Source organism: Perissodus microlepis, chromosome 18 (assembly GCF_051167445.1).
Source record: "Perissodus microlepis isolate ML-2025 ecotype Zambia chromosome 18, ASM5116744v1, whole genome shotgun sequence".
NCBI classification, from domain to species: domain Eukaryota; kingdom Metazoa; phylum Chordata; class Actinopteri; order Cichliformes; family Cichlidae; genus Perissodus; species Perissodus microlepis.
Genome location: NC_140478.1, coordinates 31486206 through 31513537, shown reverse-complemented (window position 1 = coordinate 31513537; position 27332 = coordinate 31486206). Strand labels below are relative to the sequence as shown.

The 27332-nt window shown below is 43.1% G+C and overlaps 1 protein-coding gene across 1 annotated transcript in view; it reads left to right on the top strand.

The window, feature by feature from the left end:
* The window catches only part of tmeff1a (transmembrane protein with EGF-like and two follistatin-like domains 1a), a 104935-nt gene that overhangs the window by 32508 nt on the left and 45095 nt on the right, over window positions 1-27332 (top strand). The window contains exons 2-3 of the mRNA XM_084912270.1: window positions 18224-18333; window positions 25484-25613. Of these exons, the coding sequence (XP_084768396.1) occupies window positions 18224-18333; window positions 25484-25613 (240 nt within the window). The remainder of the gene's footprint in view (window positions 1-18223; window positions 18334-25483; window positions 25614-27332) is intronic.

Here is a 27332-nt window from a genome sequence, read left to right as displayed (position 1 = left end):
CACTTATTTCCCCACAGGGGCCCCACTCTGGATGAAAGTGCATGTTTGTGTCTGCTCTGTCTTTAACCAGCACTGTCACACATGAGGCAGATGTTCTAACCGCTGCACATCTGCATGGACACCAATTCAGAACTGAAAAAAAAAAAAGCGAAATAAAAATCCACTTTGTCTTCTTGCGGCTCTTCTCCTCTGTTGGTGCCACTGCAGAAATACCGAGTCCTGTTACAGAGAGTGGGCGGAGCTACATTTAACTGACGTGTGCTGAACCCCCGTCCCTGCAGTCATTAATGTCTTTGAAGGCGAGATAAGTGACATAAATGAGACCAAAAATCTGCCTTCTCCCATTAGTCTGAATGTCAGATCCTCTGCAAGTGAGAGCAGATGGGACAGAATAGATCCGACATCAGCTGAGTCGACAGCAGAAGAAAATATATAAAACACTTTGCTGCAGATTGGGAAGTGTAATATTTTTCTGAGAGCTGTGAGTAAGGCTCAGTTGGTTTGAGACAAAGTGGCTCTTTACATCCTTCCTGCCATAAAAAGCCACAGTCTAAGAAAAACCCACCGACATACAGTAAAGCTGAGCTCGCTGCAGTGTTAATTCACCGGCCGACATCATATTGAGACAAATTACACTGTATGAAGTTATAGGGCGGTAATTATGCAAATTACACAGCGGTTCGCGGGGGTGGAGGAAGTTGAAGAGGCTGACACACGAGCTAATTCACAGCCGGCGGCGAGGTGATGAGGAGGATGAGGGCGACTGCGAGGAAGCGGTTTGCTTCGAGGGTTTGGATGCAGCTGCACCACCGGGATGGAAACATCTGGTGGAGGAGGTGAGACAGCCGCAGGAAAGCAGTGAAAGAGAGACGGAGAAATCACCAAAGGACTGAAATTTAAAGGATAATGAGGAATATGTTTCTTTAACGCAACAATTCTCATGTGCAGAGAAGAAGCGGCCCTGACTAAATCCTGCTAACGGGAATAATTAAAGCACCTGAAACCTCGTAAACCTGTCGTGGTACCAGGTTCTGGTCCTGAGTTTGTCCTCATTCGTTAGTGGTTCTTGTGTTTCCCACCATGCACTTCTCTGTCTCCTGTTTTTCCTTTGTGTGAGCTCTTCCTGATCTGTCCCATGACACTCACGCTCAATTTGGTTATCAACAAATCGTGCTGAATTTAAAAAGAAGAAAAACAGAATTTGGCTTCAGGCTGCAGCACAACAATCATTTGTTTGCAGTTTTTAACAGAGTTTAAAAGTGTTTTTCTGCCCTGATGGATTTATTTGGATCTTTGTTGCTGATGACGTTCCCCCGAGCTCAACATTAAGAAAAGAAAAAGGACATTTTCCCTTTGTGGAGATCCTTTTCTCACAGCAGGAAGGTCAAAGGTTGTGTACAAAAATAGCTGATTGTGAGGGCTGGGAGCATTTCTAATATAAGTTCCTAACCTGCCTGATTTAAATTCTGTCTAATTTCAAATTCAAAATCATCTTCTTACCTGTGGAGCTTTGCAGCACAGCTAATTTTTGGATTATTTGCCAAAAAAGTGACACAAACTGAGATATCACAATAATGTCAGTAAAGTCTGCTGCAGGTTATTCAGACTCACTCCTGCTGAAACTCAGCAAAGCCCCACATGCAGACTGTTCTGCACTCAAACAGCCCCCAACACAAACTCGCTTCCAGGACTTTTCAGCTTTCAGTTTTTCAAATGAATAGAAGCTATTTATTGTTTCCCATATGTCAACTTTAATTCAAAGAGTCGCCTCAACATAATAACAGCAGATAGTTTTATTTTCAAAGCTTCAAGCTGTGGAAAGCGGCACCAGTGATTTCTGCTTTATTTAACCTGCCAGCAGTGCCAGATTGGGCTTTTTCTGCCCTGTTGGGTAAGCTGCTGTAAAACCGTCGTCGCCAGATTTCTGCCGTTTGTGCCAAAAGTCAGTCAGGTCTCAACACACAGGCACATATTCTGTTCCAGCATCACCGTCAGATGTCTTAGATCCACCATGAACCCCAAAATCTGCTCCTGTCACTGGATAAGTCACCCGATGACTGTCATATTTTTACTAGCTTCTTATTGGTCTCATACACATTGCTGAAGGACGGCCTCTTTCACCTGTTAGACACATCGACTGTACTTGAGTGTGCCTCTCAGGTGTATCTTTAGCTGTCCAGGTGTGTTTTCCATCTCATTGTAGTCATTTTTAAACACAGCATCATTTGTAATTAATGGACCGTCATCCGCGCTCTTATTTTGAAAGTTCAGTCACTGCTAACTAGCTTCAGCCCTTCTTGTGTTTCCCCTCCAGCCGGCTCACCCGTCGTAGCCATCAGGTGTCAGAGTCGAGTGTCGGTCTTTGATTGTTGTTTAGCCTTTAAAGCCTTTTGACATTTTGTGCTTGTGCACCGTGAAACTAAGGTGAACAAAATCAGTGAAATAAAGATGTTATATTTATTAAGTCACGAAGGTTCCAACATTCAGTCAACAAAACCAAAATAATACATTTGAAAGTCTGATTTCAGGAGCAGTCAGTGGATCGTATGACATCCTTCTGAGCGCAGTGATTGAATGGTAGTGGTGCTCTTTACGATTCAGACGCATGGACGGTTATTGCACATTTTTCCAGGACACCATCCTAAAACTGTTGCAGGGCATCCCGTAATGCCAGTGAGGCTATTAAATGTGATTAACGGGGCCTTTTAGCTCTCCTCGAGTATCTGACTGTTAGTCTTTTGGAGCGCTGCTCTTTCCTAAATGTCCGTTTGGCTGCGGTGGTGGTGGAAGCAGCTGCAGGATTTTCTGGCCTGTTTGGATTTCTGTCCTCAGTGAAACCACCTTTAAGCTTGACAAGAGAGAACAAAATGGACAGACGGATAAAAGCTGCCAACAAACACACAGAATGAAAGCGCCCGCGGTTCCTCCTCTCGACTGGCCTTGGCCTCGTCTTTTTTCGTGTGCGTTTTGTGTTGTCGACCTGAGTGCTTCGGTCTCCTGTGGCAGGCTGAGAGTTTGGGGGAGGGGAGGAGGTTTGTGTGGAGATCCTCTGCAGCGGCTCGAACAGTGAGGAGAGCAGCAGAGCAGAGGTTTCAGTGGACTGATGGACGAGTAGAAAACAGATTACTGTCAGGGTCGCAGCCAAAGGTGAACGGGAGGAGAATTACCTTGAGCTACTGCCTCGAGCTTGCACCAGGGTTACACTTCTGTTAATGTCTTAGCCAGGAACTGAAATATTTTCATATTTTTTTACCCAGAAATACTCTGTTATTGCAAATTAGTGAACCTAAAAACAATTAGATTCGTCCTTGTAATAATTAGAGAATCTCGTAGCGCCTGCAGGAAAGCATCATCAGAAAAGTGAAGGTGAATGTTGCTTTAATAAACTTGAATTCTTTCTTTCACACGCCACCATTAAATGAATATGAGCGTTTAAACTAAAGGAATATTGACATGACTGATTTCTGTCCTCTGACCTTATTTCTGGAGGCAAAAATGGCCATATTAGGGATATTCTGTCATCGTTTAGATAGGGTAGGAAAAAAATGCCTGAAACTCGAGTCTTTAGAGCAGTCTGAAGCAGTCTGGAGCATTAGCTTTTAGCTTACAAAGATTACTCGGAAACTTTAGCCATGTTTAGCATTCACGACTATTACAGTGGTGGATGCTAAACATGGCTAAAGTTTATATGACAGAAGCTAAGACAGAGAAGAACAGATCCACTTTAATTTTCTCCACAGCAGCAATTTTGTAATTTGTGGACATTATCGACATTTCACTGTTATCAGGATGTTGTCTTGAATTCCTGCTAACAACGTGTTAACAGTCTAGTTTTTAGAGCAACAATGCTAACATGCTAAAGCTTAGCAGTTATAGTTTTTGCTATATATAGCTATTATCTTTTTTTTAATGCTGACATGAACACAAAATAGCTCCTAATCTATCTGATTCTCATGATTAGCCAATAAAGAGACAAGGAAATCAGGCTTGATAGAAGCAGTTTTGTTAGCTAGGCTAACATTTTTATACTGTTTACTGTAGCATAAACATTGAGAAGGAAAATAAGAACAAAGCCAGACTTTTAGCATTCACTGTCCTCAAGGTTGTTGCGTGGAAGTTGCAAAAAGAAAAGCAGCAAATCTTTTCTGAGAGTTGAAGATTTATTATATCTTATTGTTTTTGTTTTTTTTTAAATTGCAAATAATTGATTGGATCATCTGATTAACCGGTTTAAACCAGTTATATTTCCTAATTTGTCTTAGAGGGACATGTTTTTAGTCCAAAAACGAAGTCCTCACAGTATAAGGAATACGAGGATATGTACACACACACACACACACACACACACACACACACACACACACACACACTGGCTTTCTTTCTAATGATTCTCAAATGTCAGGCTGATTACAGTTTAGATAATAGGTGCCAAACGTCAAGTCATGATTCTCCCACTCTCTCTGTTACACACACACACACACACACACACACACACACACACACTGCATATATCTTCCAGACTAAGAGCCTGAGGTGAGCCAGCCTCTGACTTCTTTCAGCACTTAAAGTCTTTCATCCTGTCGTCAGCTCTCTGCTCGTCTTCCTCCTCCTCCTCCTCTGACTGTCGGCTGGATATTTAGAAGCTGTCTTTGCTTTCTGCCTCGCTCTCCTCTTTTCTTTCTCCGAAGCTCAGCTCTGACTCGGCCTTCAGGAACTAAAATCATTTTCTTGTTTCTTCATCTTTCTTCAAGAAGCATGTCGAAGCGTTAGAGCTCCAGAAATGCAGTGAAATACTTTACCGACCTTTAAATCTTTTATTGTGATAATCCGGCCAGACTTCCTGGCCTGTACTTTCTTTTCATGCGTGCCTGCTCTCATAGAAATTAGTGAAGTGACCCAACCACTCATGTGCCGAATCCACAGAAAAGAACAAGCTCCTCCTTTGTTCTCCTGGTTGACGACATCACCGACCTTCAGAGAAGGTTGGAGATTTTAAATGATTGACTCTAGTGGAAGAGCTAGCCTGGAAACATCAATCCTTTTAATCTCTCTTTAAAAAATGCAACCACTGTTTTAGTTTTTCTGCTGAGATCACTTGGGCGCCCCGAGGTGATCTCCTCATAAGCATAACAAAGTAGTTTGGGTTCAGAAATCAAACCAAACAGTAACTGAAGCTAAAGTAAAAATGAAATACATGAAAAATAAGTCGACTTCATCCAGAAATATTTATCCAAACACTTGACGTGAACCCATGTCTCGTCTCAAATCAAAGTTTGAGCTTCTCCACCGTGCACCACCCTCCTTATCTTCTAGTATGGACTTCATCCGTCTGTCACAGACTGTATATAATAGATGGACACGTCCACCCATTGGTTTCTGGACTCTGCATTTGTTTTGGAGCCAGTCATGTTTCGATAAGCAGGTGTGTGCTCTGTGTCAAGCTAACGGTAACTAGCTAATAAAGCTGCATCTATAAACTGTGCACGTGCAACATGCATGTATAATTAGTGCTTAGTTTCACACTTTGGCAGCAAACCCAGTGCATCCAGTAGATGTTTATTTATTGGATACGTCAAAGAGGCATCAGAGCTCCAGTTGATGACTTCATTGTCACCTTCCAGCAGAGGCCACGCCCCTAACTTTTAACCATAACAAAATCCAAAAAATAGTCACTCGCCATAGGTCAACTTGAGGATGAGCTGCATCCAAACTGAGCGATGATACGTCGCAGACTCTTACTGGCTCTGCGTGGGATTGAAAGACCATTTACCTTTGAAGATCGTCCTTTTGGTAAATAATAATAATGACAAAGCTGATGCAGTACGAACAGAAAATTGGCGAGCCATTGGTAATCCGTGTTGATCCCAGAGATGAGCTTCCATTGAAAAAATGCTGATATTTGTATATTTTTAATAACATTAGTAACAGCAGAGCTATGATACACACAATATAAACATTGTAAATGTGCAAATATAACAAATAAATGTGAAATATCCAAATACAGCGACACACTTTTGAGCTGAGGAAATCACAATCTTACTTTGTTGTCGCTCTTGTGTGTTTCCAAAAATAATTTTCCACCTCAGCGTCAGCGTGCTGCTGCGGTAAAATTGATGGTTGCCATCTCATGTAAAAGGAGCACATAATAGCTTTAAAACCTTCACTTTTCAGCCAAATGTGAGCCTGCAGGTCCTGCTGTCAGCTCTTTGTGAGGCGAAGTCAAATTGGCTGAAAAGTGCTCCCCGTTGCGCAGCTTTTACTGCACATAATGTGCGCCTGTAGAATGGCACTGTAAGTCAGGCAAAACAGAAATAAAATACAGCCTGAATTATGGCTGAAAGTACTTTCCATCTGCAAATAGGTTTTCCATTAACTGTAACAACAAAAATATTGAGAGCAGTGAATCAGCGAGGAGCATCAGCTGCAGCGTCGGGTGGCTTTAAGGACATCTCTCTTCATTTCTCTCTGCAGTTTTTCCAAGTGAGGTTTTTTTAAATGAAGCTCTAAAAGTACTAAATGGATTTTTGGAGAATGTCTTGAATGAAAGTAAAGTGAAAAGCAGCCATTTGATTCTCTCGGTGCCTCTGTGAGTGAAATATGTGCTGAAATGTGTAATTAAAGAACAGGACAGGAGCGGGTTGTTGTTGGTGTGATTAAATGAACTCTGATGTGTGGCTCAGCGTCAGCGGCTGTGATGACCGGCATCATTAGGTCCATGAATAAACCAGCCTCAGAGAAGCTTTTCATAAACACTACAAACACAATTAAAGCCTCGTCGGGCCGAGATGGCGGGAAGTCGCCGAGAGCTAAGGTGGCAGACTCCGCGACAGGTGAGCGCCGCTGCTGCCACCTGGAGGCGGGGCTCTGGGCCGCGGGGTAAATAAATCGCACTTCAGTGAGTTTTATTTCACGGACGCACCAGGCTGGATAACGAGTCGGTCCGGCGGCTCGTTTAACGCCTCGGTCTGAAGTCTGTCACAGCTCAGCGGCTGTTTCACACCTCTGCAGGTCGCCGTGACGATACGCGGACAGGTCAGGGGACGACTTTAAAAACTTTAGTGATGACGAGACACCTGAAGGACGGGCTGTAAAAGGCAGGAGTTTAGCTGCTGGTTTCACAGCTTAAATTAGTGCAGATCAGTCAGAGATCCTGCAGCGTGTTCACAACAGAACAGTTACAGATTTATAGAAACGTGAATTCAAGCTGGTTACTTTGTGCCGTCGCTCTGACCTGAAGTTGCTGCTCTTGTACTGAAGCCTGTGTCCCAGTGGCAGGTGGGTCACACCTTAGCCTAAACACTTTGCACAGGACTGGGTGGCATTAGCTGTTTATAGCCAACAGCCTGTGAGGTTTATGTTGAAGGAAACACTCATTTTCTATAACTGTTGAGAGTGAAGATTCAAGATGTGGACATGTGTGGGACATCTTCCAGTTTCTCATCATGTTCTTGTTGAGCGTGTGGCTAAAGCACAGCCTAAGCTGGTTCAGATATCAGATGCTAAACAATGCTCCCTCTATGAGATTTGCCAGCTAGCTGTGTAGACGGGTATCTGCTGAGCCATCAGCTGATCTGCCAGGATCACGGTGGAGCTTGACTCTGCGCCCTGTCTGAATTAACGCTTTGCTGAATTAATGAAATCCAAATATATCCAGAGTCTAAGGAAAGAACCCTGCTCTGACAGTACTGCACAGAGAATTCCAGATTTTCCAGAATGCATGGAAAATCTGAGATGTCTCTGTGAAAACTCCTTCTCAGGCTTGATTGTTACTAACGAGCCAATCTGCTGACGGCAAACTGCAACCCGACTTGTTGGAGAGACTTCCCCGGAGGTCAATTACTTCCTGCTCTGTCTCTGTGTCAGACTCCAGAAAGAAGCTAAAAGGAGTTTTGGTGTCGTTCTGATCTGCTCGACATGAATAAAACATCAAAGCTGTTATCTCTGCGCTGCACTCGCTGCTTTCCCAGGTGAAGATTAGTCTGCAGCAGCCGCGGCTGATGAAGCCAAACGAGCCGAGCGTGTGCTGGCCCTCCAGGCCTCCCACGCTCAGACGCCCTGGAGGAAATAAAAACTCGAAACTGGACAAATTAGTTGCAGTTACAAAGAGGAGGAGGAGCTGTGATTGGACAGCAGGTCCTTCGGCAGCATCTGCTCAGATTCAGACGAGGTCGGGGGTTCAAATCCCTGAAATCTAATCGCCGCGTCATGTTTCTGTGCTGTGTGCTGCTGCTTTGGCCTCATTCACACTTTTGTTTTCACACGTCGGATCGTTACAGGAAAAAACACCGTTCAGAGCCCAGCAGAGCGAGGAAGAAAGGGCGAGCGCGCTCAGGAGGAATTTTATCTGTAAAGATGAAACGTAACCATGTTTTTAGACCAGATATGAAGTTCTGAGGATTTTGGGTCCATTTCAAATCCCATAATAAATATTCAGTTCTGACGCCAGTGGGAGAATCACTTTCTTCCAAAGTATAACCAACAGCTGGGATTAGGGATCAGTTTTATTTTCAGCCCAGTGACTTTCTCTGTTTGTAGGACACGATAAGTCACGTAGCTGCTCTCAGACAGCATCAGGGAGCTTTTCCTCCATCGCCGAGAATCCAGTTTATAAAACCGATGAGTGTTTGGGACTCAGCATCAAGTGGATTTTTTAATTTAAAGACTTTTAAATTGCACTGATATATATATATATATATATATATATATATATATATATATATTAGGGGTGCAACGATACACAAAATTCATGGTTCGGTTCGATACTTTGGTGTCACGGTTCGATATTTTTTCGATACAAAAAATGTTCATGCCTTTTTAATTTGTCATTTATTAAAATGATAAATATAGGTTTTAACTCAAAAGTACAGTTTTTAAATTTAATGTTGCTGAAACAACAAAATAATAATAATAAAAATAAATCTATCTGATGGAGAAATCACTCATCTTTGGAAAAGAGAGTTTATTACAGAGAAATGTCTCTTTCCAAAATAAAAGCTATACTATACGCTTCTTCTGGGCTATATTCTCAGCAGCATATTAAACATATCAGGTCCCCATAAGGAGAATCATGTGCTAACGGCTGTCTAATGACTCGGGTAAAGTTTGTAGCATGCGTGCTTGTTGTTTTTGTCTGCTTCCACTTGTCTTTGCACTAGGATGCTGTCGGAGTAAATGTGCAGTCATATTCGTTGTGTTCCCACTAGTGCTGTCAGCGTTAATCTCGTTGAAATGACGTTAACGCCACAACACGGCAAATCTCCGTTAACGAGCTACCGCGGATCGCCCCGTGCGTGGGGCTGGACGGCAACACGTTAACAAGCTAACTGCGCTAACGCACTCGTTCCCACCCATGTAATTGAGCATTGCGTGGCACATCCAACATACTGTTTTACTTTAGTCCATGACGCGCTTACCTTCAGGGTCATACTTCACATGAAAACCAAAATAGTTCCAAAGGCCAGATCTGAATGAGGGTGGGGGAGGTTCAATTTGCCATGTTGCAACGAGCTTAGCTTCTGTCTTGCTAGCTTGTGCTGCGCTCAGTGGATCTGCGCTCGACAGTGCAGCCTAGGCGGAGTAGTCGAACGCAGATCCACTGAGCTCTCAACACAGACAGCATCGTCAGAAGAAAAGTTGATAAAATAAATAAAAATTTTTGTATTGTTCGATACATATGCGTGCCGAACCGAAAGCACTGTATCGAACGGTTCAATATCGATACGAGTATTGTTGCACCCCTAGTATTTGTATTTGGTTTGAATTTGCATTTTCCTACTCATGCCACGATTACCACCGCCATGTTGTTTCTTTGGAGTCAGAGGTCACTGTATTTGCTAACTAGCTTGGTTAACAAGCAGCGTGTCCAGTCTGTGAGACTGAGACATCACAGGGACGTTAACGTTAACGTTCCCACAATATTTCAGTTCACTTATGAGTTTCTGTTTTATTGCAGGAAGGTTTTTTTTTCTCACTTTGACCCCTGCAGATTGAAAACTCAGTGTCTGTAGATTGTCTTTGTTAAACGTCTGTCTTCTGAGATGCTAACTGAAGGCCAGGGAGGCAGCTGTAGTTTAAAAAAACATAACAAACACTTTATTTAAAAGTGTTGAAGTTAAAGACATCGTGCTCGCATCGCTCACAGCGATAAAGCTGAGGAGGAGGAGGAGGAGGAAGGGGCTGTCGGGCTTTCATGTTTTACTCAAGCGGCAGAAGAAGAACAGACAAAAGCTCTTCATCCAGCTGCTGCGGTCAGGAGGTTTCACCAAGATCGAGGAAGAAACAGGAGCCGAGCAGCTCGCAGCGTTTACTCTTCATCAGTCAGCAGAGCTCAGATCCATCATCAGCCCCTTTAACACTCTGCGCTCTCCTTCACATCCACACGTCTTTTGTTTGATAGTGAAGACACATTTATGAACAACTCTCACAGCCTGTTTCCAAAAAGTGTGCAGTTATTTGTGGAGTATCAATAAATCAGAGTATAAATCCCAGATAGGAAACAGGTGCAGTGAAACCTGGCAGACGATCCTGCCTCATAAACATGTAGCTGTTTTTGTTTTTAAAGCGCATTATTTTTACTACTAAAACTACGATAATATAAAACTTGAGTGAAACAGTTATTGTAGTAATTAATCAGAATTCATGATTTTCAGAGGAACATCTGCACAGAGGCAGCGTCACTCAACTTTACTGAGACAAGTCAAAGTCAAATCGAGGACTGAGTGAAGACTCGCTGCGACAGAAACGGCCTTTCTGTTTTCTTTCTCGTGCACTGAGTCATCAACATCATCGTGTCAGCTCAGGGTTCAAAATGAAGCTAAACACTAAGAGCTGCAGTTTCTTCAAAGGCCACTAGAGGCTCCAGCAGTGAGTCCGTCACACAGACTCCAGGGTTTCTAATGTCCAATGGAAATAAACATGTTTACGGCATTAAAGGACAACTTTAAGCCTGTTACTCAGTTGTTCCATTTTAAGGCCTAACAGAGAAGTTACTACTTGAACTGAAGTGTCCCTGCTAGCTGTCTGCTTAGCTTCACCTCAGCTAACTGGAATCACTGAGCAGGACCAGTGGGCTGTACTGGAACTGCTGGTGTGTTAAAATTTCACCGTGATGGTCAGAACATCCGACAAGTTTCTGCTTCAGGTTTGGTGAGAAACTCTTTCACTGAGCGCTAATTAGCAGATACCTGGATGAGGTCATTGCACCTGTACAGTGAATGACTGCAGCTTATTCAGCCTTAACTGTCTTTGTAAGTATCATTGCTGATGGCTGCAGAAACACAAGGTGCTTTAGGCAGCTGTTGTTGTGATTTGGTGCTGTGTGTATATAACACTGAACTGGACTGAAAGGTGGTAGTAGCTTGAAAACTGGTAGATGTGGATGTTGGCGAGGTCACCTTTTCATCCTCGGATGAAGATTCCCAGAAAGTCTGTTTTCTTGCCTCAGAGGAAGCCATACCGTTTTTTCCTAATTCACACAAAACACATGGCTGAGGGCATTTCAACATTTAAACATGGGACTCAAATGGTCGTTAGGGGAACTGCAGCTTTTGTCATCTGTGTTAGTTTATTTTATTTTACGTTGTTAAACTCTGGGATCATCTCCGGGTTTCGTAATGAGGTAATTGTGTAGCTGTAAATCACCGGGGACGTTAAGACTGAATGAGATTCTTCTGCAGCAGCTTCTGTTTCACAGCCATTTCCTTTGTGCTCTGACTTTATTGTGAAGGAGCTGTGACTTTATTTTGAAGGCGCTCTGACATGTTTCCTCGTGGCTTTGGTAAATCTGAATATACTGGATGTGCAGCTTCACACATCAGCATTCACGATGGGTTTAAGGCACAAAGTGAACGATCACAAACCAATAGTTTTGTTATGCAGTGGGTCCATTTTGCCTGTAACGGCACAGAGAAGTGGAACATTTGGGTTTTTGAGAGGGGGGGTGAAGTCCCATCATGCATCACTGATGTTTGTACTTTACATGAATGTCACGCTGCCTCCCTCTCCTGTTTCTCGTCTCTGCTGAGGATAAATTCTCTGCTTTTAGCAAACCAAATCAATACGCCACAGCAGTCCTTGAGAAGGTTTCACTTCTCTATGAAATGAACCTCACTCTGGAGATATCAGCCTGTGTGTGTGTGTGTGTGTGTGTGTGTGTGTGTGTTTGTGAATGGTTTTTATCAGAACTTTTCAGAGGATGTTGAACTTCCTGTGGCCTTTGAAATGATCTTTTGTCTGGAGAAGAAAGGAGTGCGATGAAAGTTTCACTGATGACGCTGTTAAGGATGCTCTAATTTTCTCCGATGTCCTTTTCAAACTCGGAATCCTCGATGAGCCAGAACATTAGGAGGCGAATAACACGGCTTATCCTGATAGCATAGATGTCGAGGTCTGGATATGTTGGGCGTACGTGAATGGTGAGGGTGTTGGATGTGATGGAGATTGAAAGGTGTCGGGATTAAACCTCGTATCGTGAAGCTCTCGTTGGTGCTCCCCGTACCGAGGGCCATTTGGGAGGCAGCTGACTGTGAGCTATAGAGAATCTGCTGCTAATATCTTTGGCATCGCTCTAAAGCAGCCGGCCAAATTTCAGACTGTAGAGGCCCACTTCTAAATCTTCTGCAGCAAACCCAAACCTTTTAATGACTGCTGTGATCATCATAGAGCAGAAAATCACACAAAACACAAAATCGCACAAAAAAACAAAAGTTTTATGATATTATTTATTTGTTTTGATTTTGTGGTGATTTACTCTCCAGTTTAATTTCTCAGGATCAGAAATAGAGGATTATTAAAGATTATGTCTTTCGTCCTGTCTTCCTTCTCTCACCCCAACCGGTCACAGCAGATGGCCCCGCCCCTCCCTGAGCCGAGGTTTCTTCCTGTTAAAAGGGAGTTTTTCCTTCCCACTGTCGCCACAGTGCTTGCTAATAGGGGGTCATGATTGTTTTTCTCTGTATGTATTATTGTAAGGTCTACCTTACAATGTAAAGCGCCTTGAGGTGACTGTGATTTGGTGCCGTATAAATAAAGTTGAGTTGAATTGAATTAATACATCCTACATGTTATCTGTTTAACTTTATCCTCAGGTCTGAGTCATATAAACGTTAAATCATCTGATTTTTAAGGTTGTGCATCTCTGTTTCTTTAAAAAAGAAAAAAAAAAGAAGAAGAAAAAAAGAAGATTTTCAGTTAAATAAAAGAAGTAGAATTTGCTGCTTACATCCAGTACCTTCGTTGCCCACCAGGAGGCCGTGGTTTTCTGTTATGTAAAATTTTCAAATATGGCCTAATTAGGGCTACTTTACTAATTTAATTTTACAAGGATTACATTATCGTTAAGTAAGGCGATGCTGAGTTTCGTTGAGTAATCTGATCTGATGCAGTTTTGTCTGTGAGCAGCAGGGATGTAACCATGTTTAGAAATGAGTCCGATATTTATTTATTTAAGGTGGAGCAGCTGTGCTCCAGTGACCAGCAGAAAAGGCTGCACCTCTGAAGAGTCCTAGAGCTGCACTGCAATCAAGGCTGAACACTGTGAAGGATTTCTCCACTGTGTGTGTAAATATCTACAATGATTGCTGTGTTTATAAAACGACAACTAAAACAACAAAAACAGAATTATTGTTTCAGTTAAAACGAAAATAGCACAAAGAAAAAAATTACTCATTCAGCGGCTCTGGCCTGCTGGGTCTCTGAGTCACTCCTCATGCATAAACCAGCCAATCATCTTTCCTCGTGAGATCATTAACAAACTAAACACAACCCAGTCCGAGGCACCGTAGGGCAGGCCGCTCCTTCGTAGGCTGCCTGCAGAGCGTCACACATTTGTGCCAGTTTTTACTCTTGTTTGGACAAAGTAAACTTTGTCCAGACGTCGCTGACCTCAGCAGGCAGGCTAGCATTCATTAGCATTAGCTAAAGGAAAGACATCCCAGGGTCAGCTCTGACCTCCAAAACCCAACTATCCCTCCATGAAGCCCGGGACCTGCTGAACCCCAGAGCTACAAAGCTTAAACCAACACTACAGAGCCAGAGTCTGCAGTTCCTCTAATGTCCACTCGAGGCTGGCTTAAAGACGGAGTCTGTCCCCACAGAGTCACATGTTTACATGTTTATTTTATTATAGATCTGACTCATGAAACTGGGTGGAGGAATTCAAGGCGTGACGTCCCTGAACTGGATCCCATGACCGTGTTTGAGCTGGTAAAAGTGTTAAAAGCAACATCGTTGTGGCCAAAAAGATAACGTGAAGAAATGCAGTCCAGATATGTAATAAACTGCAGGTAGGTCAGTCTTCATACAGCCTCGGTCTCATTATAAATGAAGTAAAGGTGAAAGAAGAACACGATGGTAACATTTAGGGCTGAGGTAGCTCATCTGAGTCCTGTAGAGGGTTTAATAGGAGAAAATATTAAAGTAGTCTTTCCCAGATTTGCCTGTAAATCCAGAGAAAAGCAGTTCTAACCACCTTTCAGACGGGCTGTGTCTGCTCCGGTGTGTTGGAGTCACACAAGAGGACATATCTGTGTCTCTGCAGGGAAAGGGTTAAAAAGATGTCGAAGGACTCGGAGCAGCAGACAGAAGATGAAGTATTGACGTCCATCTCCTGGAGTCAGGGCTGCAGGGGAGGGGGGGTAGGGGGGTTAGATAACGAGCCGGAGGAGAGGCGGGGTGGCCATGACGACTGGGCCGGGCTCGAGGGATTTGGGAGGTGGATGTGCCTCCAGGCGGCGGCTGCTGCCACGCTCCGTCAGCTTCTTTAGTTCTGCTCCGATCCAAAGGAGGGAATTATGTGCATTTCAAATCCCTGTTTCTGTTGTAAAATGTATGAGGCCGAGGAACCCGAACACAACACGGCCGGGGTCGACTACAAACAGAAAAACATCAGCAGCGGAGGCAGATAACACGGCGCGGACACACAAACAGCGCCAACACACAAACAGCGCCAACACTGGTTTGTGAACGAGGCGCCTTCATCTGCATGTGTGTCTGTCTCCAGCTGGAGGTTTAAAGACTTCGGCTTGTCGTTCAGCATAATCCCAAATTGTCTGGGTATTAAACCTGCAAACAGGAAGCAGCGCACACACACACACACACACACACACACACACACACAGAGCTGATCAGCAGTCGGCCTCCAGGCTGATGGATGTGGCTGCTGCTTGGACTTAATTAGCCACCACTGGCCTGCAGACCTACACGAGGCTGCTGAACCGGCTCATTTGCTCTGATTCTCCTGGGTTTGTCCATTATTTCTCACAGAGACGTCAAAATCGAGAAGGTGACACCTGAGATTTGAGAAATGAGATCAATAAGTGGAGGAAACTGGAGCAGCCGGACGATCAGATGGCATTAGGACAAACGATGATGCGACTCTGGGATGTTTAACGATGGTTGGCTCTGCAGCTCTGAACGTTTACTGTCAGAATTTAAACTTCATATCTCACATTTTCTGTATTTTTTTTTTTAAATGTCTCACGTGTTTCATTTGCTATTTCATTTTTTCCCGTATTTACTTTCTTGAATTTTTGAATAACTTCTCTATTTGAGATTCTGTTTCTAATGTTATTTTTGGCTCATTGTGTTATATTCATATTTTATATTGTTCTAGTTTTTTTGGACATTTTTTCTTTTCCAGTAATTTTAATATGAGATTAATACTTTTAATCTCATATTTAAGATTTTCTCATATTTAAATTTTTTTTTTGCACAATTTTTGACTTTATTTTTAAAAAATTTTGACTTGTTAAAAATCTTTGAAGCTCTCTGTGTTTGTTATTTGTATTGTTTCCTCTCATGTTTTTACTTCTCATTACTTTTACCACATTTTTGGATTTTTACTAACCTTTTTAACTTTAACCGCAGTTTATTTTTCTTTCACTGTCACAAATTCACCCCTGAAAGTGAAATCTGATGTTTTGTTTGCTCGTCTCTGATGATGTGACGTTCACGTTCACCAATCAGCATCCTGATAATTAACTCTCAGATCAAACAGGTGAGACTCCTCAGCTGTTTGGCTCAGTGTGAGGTTCACGGTGAGGGAAACTTATCTGAAATTATTGATCAGTAACCGATCACATGTGTAAGCTTCACACGTTCAGCATCAGTGAATGTTTGTGATATTTCTTAAACAGCATCTGTTTGCATGTGGGCCTTGGCTGAAACACGTAAGAGGATTTTCACATCAGACACCATAACATTCATTTTAAAACTCGGCTGTTGTTACCTTGTACGACTTCTTCCAAACTCGCCTGTTACTCTTTTGTTTTCTTGCTCGTTGAGTCTGAGTGTTATTTTCTCAGCTGGAGGCTCACATTGCCCGTCTCTGAGACGCTGCTGAGCTCCAGGGTTGGCTGTTACTGCGGCCAGCGGCGGCCATTTTTGGGACTCGGGGAGGTTTGCAAACAGTAATTACAGGCCATTACACGGCTCCTCAAAGCCACTCGGCAGCGCTCGTGCCGGCACCGAGGCGGGAATCTGCTGCAGGAATCTCAAAGGAAATGTGGATTATTCAAGTTCACAGCACATTTCTGAGCCGTGCAGGCCTGTTATTATCTGTGTGTGTGTGTGTGTGTGTGTGTTTGTGTGTGTGTGTGTGTCGGCTCTAGAAGTCTCACAGATAAAAAATGCCCATAAATAAGTCGCCTTGTGACATTTCATGAACTGATCATGAGTGAAAGTTTAAAGAGCCAAACTGATTCAGGATCAGCTGCGAGTTTGTCCCCGCAGCATTCAGCCTGAGAGCGGCGCTCTGATGTTTCAACCAGTTTCAACACTCAGTATCATATAGGTGTGTTTTCTACTACTAACAGGGGCGGGGCTTCTGATATTAAAACCTTTTGTGTGAGAGGGGTGGCAAATAACAAGAATGTTGAAGAGATGGAGGTAGAAGGGCTCGTTTCAGATGGATGAACTGAGAGGATAAAACGAGTCATCAGAAGCTTCGAGCAGAGTCCGAGAATAAAAACATGGAGCAAGAAATGAGCCTAAAAACCATGTCGTGCATTAAATTATAAAGATTTTTATTTTGAGTTTCTTTTTAATGTAACTAAGCATTTATTGAATCATTATAATTTATGTATTTTTAGGCTCCTTGTTTATTTCATTGTAAACTATCGTACCTTTTTATTGGCTATTAGGCCAAAGTTTGGTTCAGATATGTGCTGGTTACACCAGAATCCCCCAAATTAGCCGTTGCCTCACAGAAGTCCCTCCCACCTGCTAACAATCCTTCTGAGGCTTATTTTGATTGTGCACCATGCAAAGCTGGGGGCTCATTATTATTATTATTATTATTATTATTATTATTATTATTATTATTATTTTATCCTTTGAAGTCATACAGTAGCACCTCTTGGAGTTCTAACTCCATGAGCCAGTTTACCAGGTTCGGATTAGCCTAGCACCGAACTGAAAGGATCTTTATTAAAAACAGTTTGTAGTCTAAGACGAGGCCGACTGTTGTCCATCCCTGTGAAACTGAGCCATAGTGTTTACATGTTTATCCATGTAAATGTTTTTAATCTAGATAAACACTGTCAGGATAGGTTGATCCCGGATTATTCCGTTTATCTTGGATCTACCGATAGTATCAGGCTGGTTTACTGGGGCACAGCAGGGTTTTCATGGTTAGATTACACCACCAATTCAGCTTGATTTATTTAGCACCAATCCACAGTAACCGATTCAACTGAGCGCGTTAGATTGAAGAGGAAAAATCACAGCGAAGAAGACAGTGATTCCCCGGGAGAGAGCTTTTTTCCACCCGAACCGTCTCTGTTTGTCAGAGTACAGTCAGACTCCTGTAATTGTGAGCAGCTCCTCAGGCAGGTGAAGATGAGAAGTGACTTCTGCTTTGTGCATTAATGATGATACCACCCACCAGTTTTCTTCCCTCTGAGGAGAACAGATTTCTCAGCTCTGCAAGTCCATCTGTTATTTCCCCGGTGTAAACACTCACCTGTAGTCCAGGTGTCTGCTCGGGCTGATAAACAATCATCTCTGTCGTGTCCGTATTTTTCCTGCAGCTCAGCTCGCCGTCTGCTCTCATTGTTCATAAACTCATAAACTTGTCTGGACTGAGCGTGTGATCAGAGCCGGGATGTTGGGATTTAGCAGCAGCACTCGTGGAGGTGCCGCAGGTGTGACTCACCTTATTGATCCGCCTGCCTGTTGTCTGTCTCCGTATTTAACTCGCTGCCTTTGTTTGTGTCTCTGCCGTTAGATCTGTCAGAGAAGAAGAGCGACCTGAGGGTCTGCGATGACTCCACCTGCCGATTCGGGGGCACCTGCAGAGAGGACGGCGCTCAGCTCAAGTGTGTCTGCCAGTTCCAGGTAGATGACATCATTTTTCTTTTTTTTTAATCTTATCGGACATAAAACGTTTACCTGGTCATCAATGACATGTTTAAGTTAGAGTTGTGTTCCATTAGTTGATGTTAACAAGGTTCCAGAAACATTAGCTGATATTATCTATAAAGTGTATTACTGTATTTTCCGCACTATAAGGCGCACTTAATATCCTTTCATTTTCTCAAAAATCGACAGTGTGCCTTATAATCCGGTGCACCTTATGTATGAATTCTGATGTGCTTACTGACCTCAAACCCATTTTATGTGGTACACGGCGCTCAAAAATCTGTTAAAAAATGTTTTTGTACGACTTTGGTAAGCTACGAAGCCGCACCGCCCGATGGATTGTCGGAGCATTACGGCTATCGTAGTCAGGAGCCTCGCGGAGCCTCGCGGAGTAATCTGGGTCCTAAACTCCGTCCGCTTCAGGTCCCAAAAACAAACGAACACTGCGACATCACTGGGAGTTAAAAACTGTCTAAATTCTTTCATCTTTAATAAAATGATCAGCGTTGTAATAAGGTGCAACAATTAAGTTTAACATCCAGGCATCCATGAAAACAGAATTTATTAAGTTTAATGGAGTTTGAAGTTAGCATGGAGTTAGCTCGCTAATTTCCACCTAAACATGATATAGCATGTTCTGACTGAGAGATTTCTGAAAAAATTAAAATGTGAAGACATAAAACTAAACAGGAGTGACGTTTGTAGGGTTACTGAAGTTGGGCTAGCTAGTATATGATGATGTCCTATGTGGTCGCTAGCGACACAGCTATGTTAGCATAACATAAACACAGTGAAGCGGGAGGATGAACGCTAACACTTTTCCACTCCATAAAAGTTAAATTGAGGGTTCCCGATGGTTAGGGACAAATGCAATCACATGGCAGGATGCTGTAAACGGACCAAACTTCAGTCAGGAGAACAACTGAGATAATCCATCCACAATACCAGGTTAGTCATTAATATACTGCAACAACATGGGAATAGAGCAGCTGCCAGAGAATTCAGCATAAATGAATCAATGGTACGGAAGTGGAGCAAGCAAGAAGAATGAGTTGAGTAAAGTTTGACTTATCTGACTGTTTTGTTTTGCTTAATGTGCCTTATGGTCCGAAAATACGGTATTCTAGTAAATATTTGGAAAGCTGTGTGCAAAAGTCTTGCCATCCCGCATGTCTTTATAGCTTGCCATGAAAACAGGAAGTGTTTGCAGCAGTTTACTGAAACATGCAAACATGCACGGAAATACAGCTTATGAGGCAAAAACAGAGTTTGTGCAATTCTAACAAGCCTGAACGTTGATGTTTGGTGTGACCACCTTTATTCCTTAACACAGGCTGAACATTTCTTGTAATTTAAGTAGTCTAACAGTAGGTGGATGGGCTGAATGTCCAGATGCACGTCTCAGCTCCTGTGTCAGGGTGTTGTAAAATAAAGACCCTATGCAGTATAATACAGAGAGACCACAACGATCATATGACCCCCTATGAGCAAGCGCTTTGGGGACAGCGGGGAGGAAAAACTCCCTTTTAATCCTCCACCAGATCCAGGCTCAGGGAGGGGCGGCTATTAGTTGGGGGTGAGGGGTGTAAACACTGTGTGACAGGAATGCATACTCCATGCTTTAGTAACACTTATGTGCGTCTATATTTTGCACCCCATTTATGAAATAAATTCGCTAACAAAGCTAGGTAGCATTAGCTGATATTTCCACCCTCTTGTCCACACGCCGGTCACTTCCAGCTCTGAAAAAGCTAACATGGTGGTAGCCAGAATGCTAACTTTGATCAGCGCACAAGGAAGCACTATCTCTCATTGGCAGCTCAGGCGCCCTACCTCTGAAAATGAGACAATGAGACAGGCATGTCATGTTCACCTCCCTCTTTAATATGAAAATGGAGCAGTCACAGCAGCAATGTGTGAATAATAAAATCCTGTGAGCAGCCGGCCTGTCTGCGGTCTCTTCCCAGTTAATTCTTGTTAGTTTTAGGAGCTAAAATGAGGAAAAACACCGTGAAGTTCTTTCTGACACATAAAGAAGCATGACCCGCCTGCAGCGTGTTCCTCTGATATGAAACAAAATAGAATTACTCTCCCGTCAGCCTGTTGTATTCGCTGCATATTTGGTCGAACGGCTGCAAAATAAAAGCAGCGGCAGCGTGAAGGGCAGCTCCTGGAAGCAGAATTCACCACAGAGCCGCAGCTTCACCGCAATAACAAGACACACGGCGGCTGTTTGAAGCTGGCCGTCACGCTCCGTGAGCTGAAAGCAGAACCCACATTCATGTGCACACAAAGAGGACAGAGCGAAGCGAGCGCAGCCGTTCGACGTGATCAGAGGAGTTTCACAGCTGTCCGAGCGAGACGGCGGCTCTGAGGAGTCTTCAGCTGCACACAGAAGCAGCGACAGCCTGAATTATAACTCTGATTGTAACAGTAGGAAGAGCCTGAAAGCCTTCCAGTCCACACTGACTGCATGATGAAAAGCCCGGCCCTTTGTAAACCCACCGCCCACCCTGACCACCTGCAAAGTATGATGCAGTTCATGCCCTGAAGCGCGCAATACAGTCAAGTACAACTTGCAAAATGAGACTCGTGTAAGTCCACACCGCAGCCCCGACATCACCCAGAAAGCTTCTTCAGGACCTGAAGTTATTTGATCAGTGTGATGCTGTGTGAGACCACCAGTGCCGTTTCTCCATCTCACTGCCATTCGTCACGTTCACAAGTGTTAAAATATGATTATATTATAAAACTAGGAGATGAGCCTGGTGCGCAAACACAGGTACAATAAGATCCTTCATGTGCTGTAGCAGCAACTGATCCCACACGACGTTCCGATCCTTTAAAGTTTATCCAAAACACACTTTTTGAAGTTTTTCTCTGGTGAATGATGAGAAAAAAAGATCAAACATCCGAGTACCGAAGCTTGTTTCTGTTCCTGCACATCACAGACGTGTATCCATGATAGTGACGCTCAAAGTAGAGGTATAAATAAGGCTGAACAGAGATTTGATTTTGTCTTCAGATCGGGACACAGATGGAGTCGCAGTAACATTTATTTGGTGTCTTTCAGCCCTGAGAACTTCACGTGGAAATCTCCTGCATGGATGAAGTTCCAAGGGCTCAAAAATGGTGGAAAAACAACACAGTTAAACAAGATATGGTACAAGCAGGGTGATTTTTCATCGAATGACCCTTTAATTTGTTGTAAATAGTTATCATCATGTCAAGCCTTCCTTTATAAATGCAGTCATTTAAAAGTTGACTGCCCCCTAGTGTCCAAATGTGTATCGCGGCAAAACAAAAGAAGAATAAAGAGCCGTTACAGGTAGTTCAGACATGCAGAAGTCTACCACTTCCTGCTGCAGCTTTGGATCTACATTTAATATTAAACAGTGCAAGCTTATTAATAAACAAACACTAAGATCGCTTATTAGCAGAAGCAAAGCCTTTCTGGCTGCTCCACAAACCTCACACAGCTAAATCGTTCTGTTTTCATTTTTCTGCCACTAGACTTGCTAAAAAGATGAACAGTAATTGTAATTGGAAGGCTTTGAAAGGTCAGGCACGCTGGATCCTTTTGATAACAACCTGACTGTCATCTGTTTCCCATCTTCTGTTCTGTCTCTACAAAAGGCCTCAAGGACAGCCTGAAGGTTGCTTGTTGATGGTGCATAAAACATCACGCTGTGTTCTCGTGTCTGCAGGGAAGAGCAGATGTAGTGTAGGGGAAGAGGCGCTTCTGGGGGTTTTATAATGGGATCAAACAGCGGGGATCGAGGCCCAGTTGATTCAGATTTCTATATCTGAAAATTTATATGAAAACAAAGCACCGAAGCAAACCATGTGAAAAGTGGTTAAAGCTTCAGTGAGTTTTATTTGTGGGCAGGCGGAGGTGCCCGTCTCTGTGTTCAGTACTCTACGTCTGCATCTTCACAAAGAATATTCATGGACGAGAACTTCCCCAAAGTCAACTGAGAGCATGATCCAGATGTTTGCAAAGTGAGTTTTATTTGGAGGCAAGTCATTTCCTGTCATACATATCCTCTTCCAGCAGTGGATGTTCATATTAAACTTCCTCGTGTGCCTAAAGCTTAGGCTGCAGACTGCTCGAAACACTTTTGTGTCTACTTTTGGATCTTGGTGATGTCATAGATTGGAAACCCCACCCACCTGCCCTTCAAACCTTCTGTTTGTGACAGTCAGCCAGTCAGTACAAAACTGGCCTAAAGGGGAGGAGCTTGTTTCAGACAGAGGGGGAAGCTGAGGCTCTGCACCGAGGACCATTGTGAGATAAAGAAGGATTATTTTTAGCTGTTAGTCATGCAAAGCTACTCTAAAAGAGTAAAAACATGGAGCTGGAGATGAGCAGAACTGGCACTATTTAAATTTTCCCTTTTCAAATATAGTTTCTGACAATGGCTGTGCTTCACCTCGCAGCATTATCGGCTCTGTGAAAGTAAAAAGTGTCTGAGAGCTGAAGTGGCCCTTTAATGCAGATAAATAAATCTAACTCTGCACTGCAAGTCAGCAGTTTTAAGCGGATTTATCTCCCGTGGAGCCTTGAAATAGCTCGAAGCCATTAAAACTTTATGGTTTCTGTGCAGGTTTGTGTATGTGTGAATGTAAATCAGTCCAAGACACACATTTTTACGTGTGTTACGCTTTATTGAGATGACAGAGATCCTCATTAAAGCTATTTCACTGTCTGATAGGAGCTGCTCCACCTGCCTGCCTGCAGGCAGGGCCATGCAGTCAAAAAAATCAAACATCCACCTCCAATGAAATTCATCACACCTGCCTTCATTTACAGGACTAATCTGTTCGATTTTCACCGAAATAAGCCTTCTGTTCTCCTCTAACCAGCAGGGATCCGGCTAATTCCTGATCATTAAAACTTCTGAGTTTGCTTCTCTGAACAGAAAAAGAGCTTCAGTCACTAAAACTGAACAAAGAAAGCCAAACATGCTGATGAGTGCTGATAATGAGCTCGAGCTGAAAGTCTGATGGAAAGAAAAAAACACGTAACAACAAATTTACTTCAGCAGAACAAAACCACAAAATGCTGACGGAGCAAACCAGGAAGAGTCCTGACAGGACAGAAAAATGTTCTCCTCTCTCAGCTGGAGGTTGGATGCTGCTCATCGGTTGTTTTGTCTTTCATGGATTTCAGCTGCCGACTCCATCGGACTCTCTTCCTGTTGGATATGAACCTGGCCCGCTTCTGCAGTGTGTTGGAGGTCACGGAGGTCAAACCTGCAGGGGATTCCTGCTAAATGATTGATGTGTGAGAGTTAATAGAATATGGATTGCTGAATACTGATATGTGTCCTTGGCAGCTGTAGCTTATAGCTGACAGTGTGAGCAGAGCGGGTTTATATAACCTCCATGGAGAGCGAATGAAACTCTGTAAGTGCCTGACAGCTTGCATCATATTTGACCCATATTGATCACACATGTACAGCACAGGCTTGATAACGCCATCTTTCTCCTCTCTACCTTTAAACGTGCACTGCATGGACTCATTTCAACCCGTGAACTCATTTCTGTGCAAACATCCAAAGGAGGCGATGCTCAGGCTCAGGACCTTCAAAGAAAACGTGCTGAGAGCCGCTCAGTTTAGAACAGCGGTCCCCAACCCCCGGGCCTCGGACCGGTACCGGTCCGTGAGTCGTTTGGTACCGGGCCGCGAGAGTTGAGGCTCAGGTGTGAAATGTATAGTTTTCAGGGTTTTTATCGGTTTTCAGCGTTATTTTGTTATCGTTTTTATCGTTAACTCGGTTTTCCTGGGTCTTTTCACGTGTGTTATGAATAAATCTTCTTTTTTTCGGTACCGGTGCTAGTTTTATTTTGTTGTATTTATCCGCGACACCTTAAAGGCCGGTCCGTGAAAATAATGTCGGGCATAAACCGGTCCGTGGCACAAAAGAGGTTGGGGACCGCTGGTTTAGAAGAAAACTAGAACCACATTGCAACAGTGTTGCAGAATAATATAGCGAATCACATTTGATAACATAGTAACGTTTCTCTGACTCTGATGTAACACAAATAAAATACTCTGTATCTGAAGGGTTTTATTTAGGACTCTGTGTGTTTCTGTGAAAAACTGCTTGTAGGATCTCATTTAGCTGCTGTAACTCGAGGTGATCATCTCGTGACAGTTTCTCATCGTCATACAGGAATTCTGGCCCAGACTTGTTCACAGCGTTGCTTTTTGAGGTTCTTTCATGCACATCTCTCTTTAAGTCCCACCACAGCATCTCAGTCGGGAGGTCAGAGGCCTGAACATTGACTGGGCCTCTGCAGAACTTGGGTCCTTTTCTGTTTCAGCCCTCGTGTTGTAGATTTGTTGCTGTGCTTTGGGTCATTTCATGGTGCATGACCCAGTTTGGTCCAAGCTTTACCTGTGGGACAGATGGCCTCACATTTTAGTCAAGAATCTTTTGATATGCAGAGGAGTTCAAGGTCAACTGTAAGGTGCCCAAATCATCACTTCTCCACCTCCGTGCTTTGTAACGTGCTGTCACAAAACTCTCGGGTTTTTGCAGTTTCTCTGAGCATTGGACGGTGTGAGATTGGGGTGAATTCTCTGGGAAAATTGTGGAATTGTGTTAACACACCTGAATGTTCCACACCAGCAAACTTCCACAGCTTCTGCTCTTGTAATGTGCTCACACACGTGACTCCTATGAAACTCATGCTTATGTGTTAAGTGTTTTTATTGTATTTCCTTCTAAACTTACAATCTGAGAAATGTCGTCCATATGACAACGAATAAAAACTGAAGCTAACATTCAAACTGATAAACGCTGATAAAAATTAAAGCATCTAAACATGTTTTAACAATAAAAACTTGACTCAAACCAGCAAACCCAAACTAAACTAAAATAAAACCAAAATGTAAAACTAGACCTTATTGATCATTATTATTATTATTGTAACCAACAATAATTCCTGTAATGTATATAGCTGATGTAATTAATAGTTTTGCATAGTTGTGCTAGAGTCAATCTACATGTTTTTGACTCCTCCCCCTCCCCCTGAGTGAAGCGGCCCCCTCTCTCTATGGTTCGTATCTGTTGTCACACTGAAGCTTAATTAACATCTGATTGTGTTTGATTTCCAGTGTCACAAAAACTACGTCCCTGTGTGCGGCTCAAACGGAGACACCTACCAGAACGAGTGCTACAGGCGACAGGCGTCCTGCAAACAGCAGAGACTCATCTCCCGGGTGTCCGACGGGCCCTGCTCCACCGGTGAGTGTGTGCCAGGAAGTACACAGTGTTGACGCAATGGAAATGGGAATTAACGCTGTCCGGGTGACTGACCGATTGAGAGTGAGGGTTCATCAGAAAAGTGAATTATAACGGCTCATTTACTGATATCGAGCTGCGAGGACATCAGTCAGGCTTTGAGGGCTTCCGCCGTTTAAGGCGTCATCTGAGGGAATCATTCAGCTGCCGCCTCATATTAAGAGTCGTGGCGTCTTCATTTGAACATCGCCTTCATTTGTCTTCATTCTGTTCCATCACTCATGATGTAATGGCTTTTTTAAAACAGCACAGAGGGAATTATGAAGAGAAACTGTCGAGAAACAACCTCATCTACAATCTCATGATATACACACCGTCTTAAAGCATCCAACTTTTAAATATATATATACTCAGTGCCTGATATAATCAAGCACAGGTGCTGATGCTGCGAGTGATGCAGGTGAGTGCAAAAAGCAGTTCAAGTAACAAGTCTTCTGCTGTTCTGACACTAAAACCTAATTTCACATTTCAGTTTGCACAGATTCTTTTTCAAGAAAAAATATGAGAAATTTGCTAAGTTTCCATTTGTTGTGGGCCTGTTCTATTCTTGGACTCTACTAAAGGAGCTTTGTGTGATTTACAGTTCACAATAATCCTTATTTATCTTATCTTGGGCTGTCCACCAGTAGATGCTCTCTGTTTTAGCTCCTCCCACTCCCATTATGCTAACAATCTTCTGATTGGCTGCCTCGCTCAAAAGATTTTAAACAGCAGGAGGGGCTTCTGTGCCTGTAATGACCATATTAGGGATATCCCCTCTCTGTGACATCATATAAATCCGAGAGTAGAAAAAAGTTGCAGCAGTGAAGCTGAGAGGAGCCGACATAATGAAGGTAGAGAGTTTAAACATTTGGACACCAAAGCAACGGCCAGTCAGGGTGGAGTGGGTGGAGGCAGGTGTCAGCGGTGATTTGTGATAGAAGCACAGCAGCAGAGTGGACGGGAAGGTTTAAAGCTGGTAGTGTGCATCATCCTGCTGTGATGTGTGATTTGGAGACAGTAGCACTGACAAAGACAGGCGGCCGAGCTGAAGACGTAAGACTTTCACTGGGGGTGAGCAGGAAGGCCTGGATTCACTTAGGCTCAACAGTTTGGAGACAGAAAGGTGGAGATGGTGTGGATGTGTGCAGAGGAGGAAAGGTGGATATATTAGACGAAAGATGATGAAGATGGAGCTGCCAGGCTGGAGGAAAAGAGGAAGATCTAAGCAGAAAGGAGCAGCTGAAAGAAGAAGAAGCAGAAAACTGCCTGATTTCAGATTTCAGAGCAGTTTGAAACTAAACTTTGAGGCTTAAATAGAGAGAGATGTCGCTGCAGTCACGTACTCGTGACATCCTCTCCAACAGAATATTTTCATTCAAGTTTGCAGATGTTTGTAGAAAAACTACCTTTAAGCTGTAATTAGTCTGCTGTGACCGTCATTACGAGAGGAAGTTTTAAAAAAGCCGACATTTTCTAGCACAAAGGGATTTTTAAAAAAGTATCGAATAACTTTCAAATTTTTTATAGACCTTTTTATTAGATACAAGCTAAAACCATTAAAGGTACATTTTACTGCTTTTTACGAGAGACAAAGACACTGGTAGTGCTGCTTTGTTTATTTAGAATATTTTTGACAGCCCCAGTTAGCAGCAGATAATTATACGTTTTTTTTTTAAATAT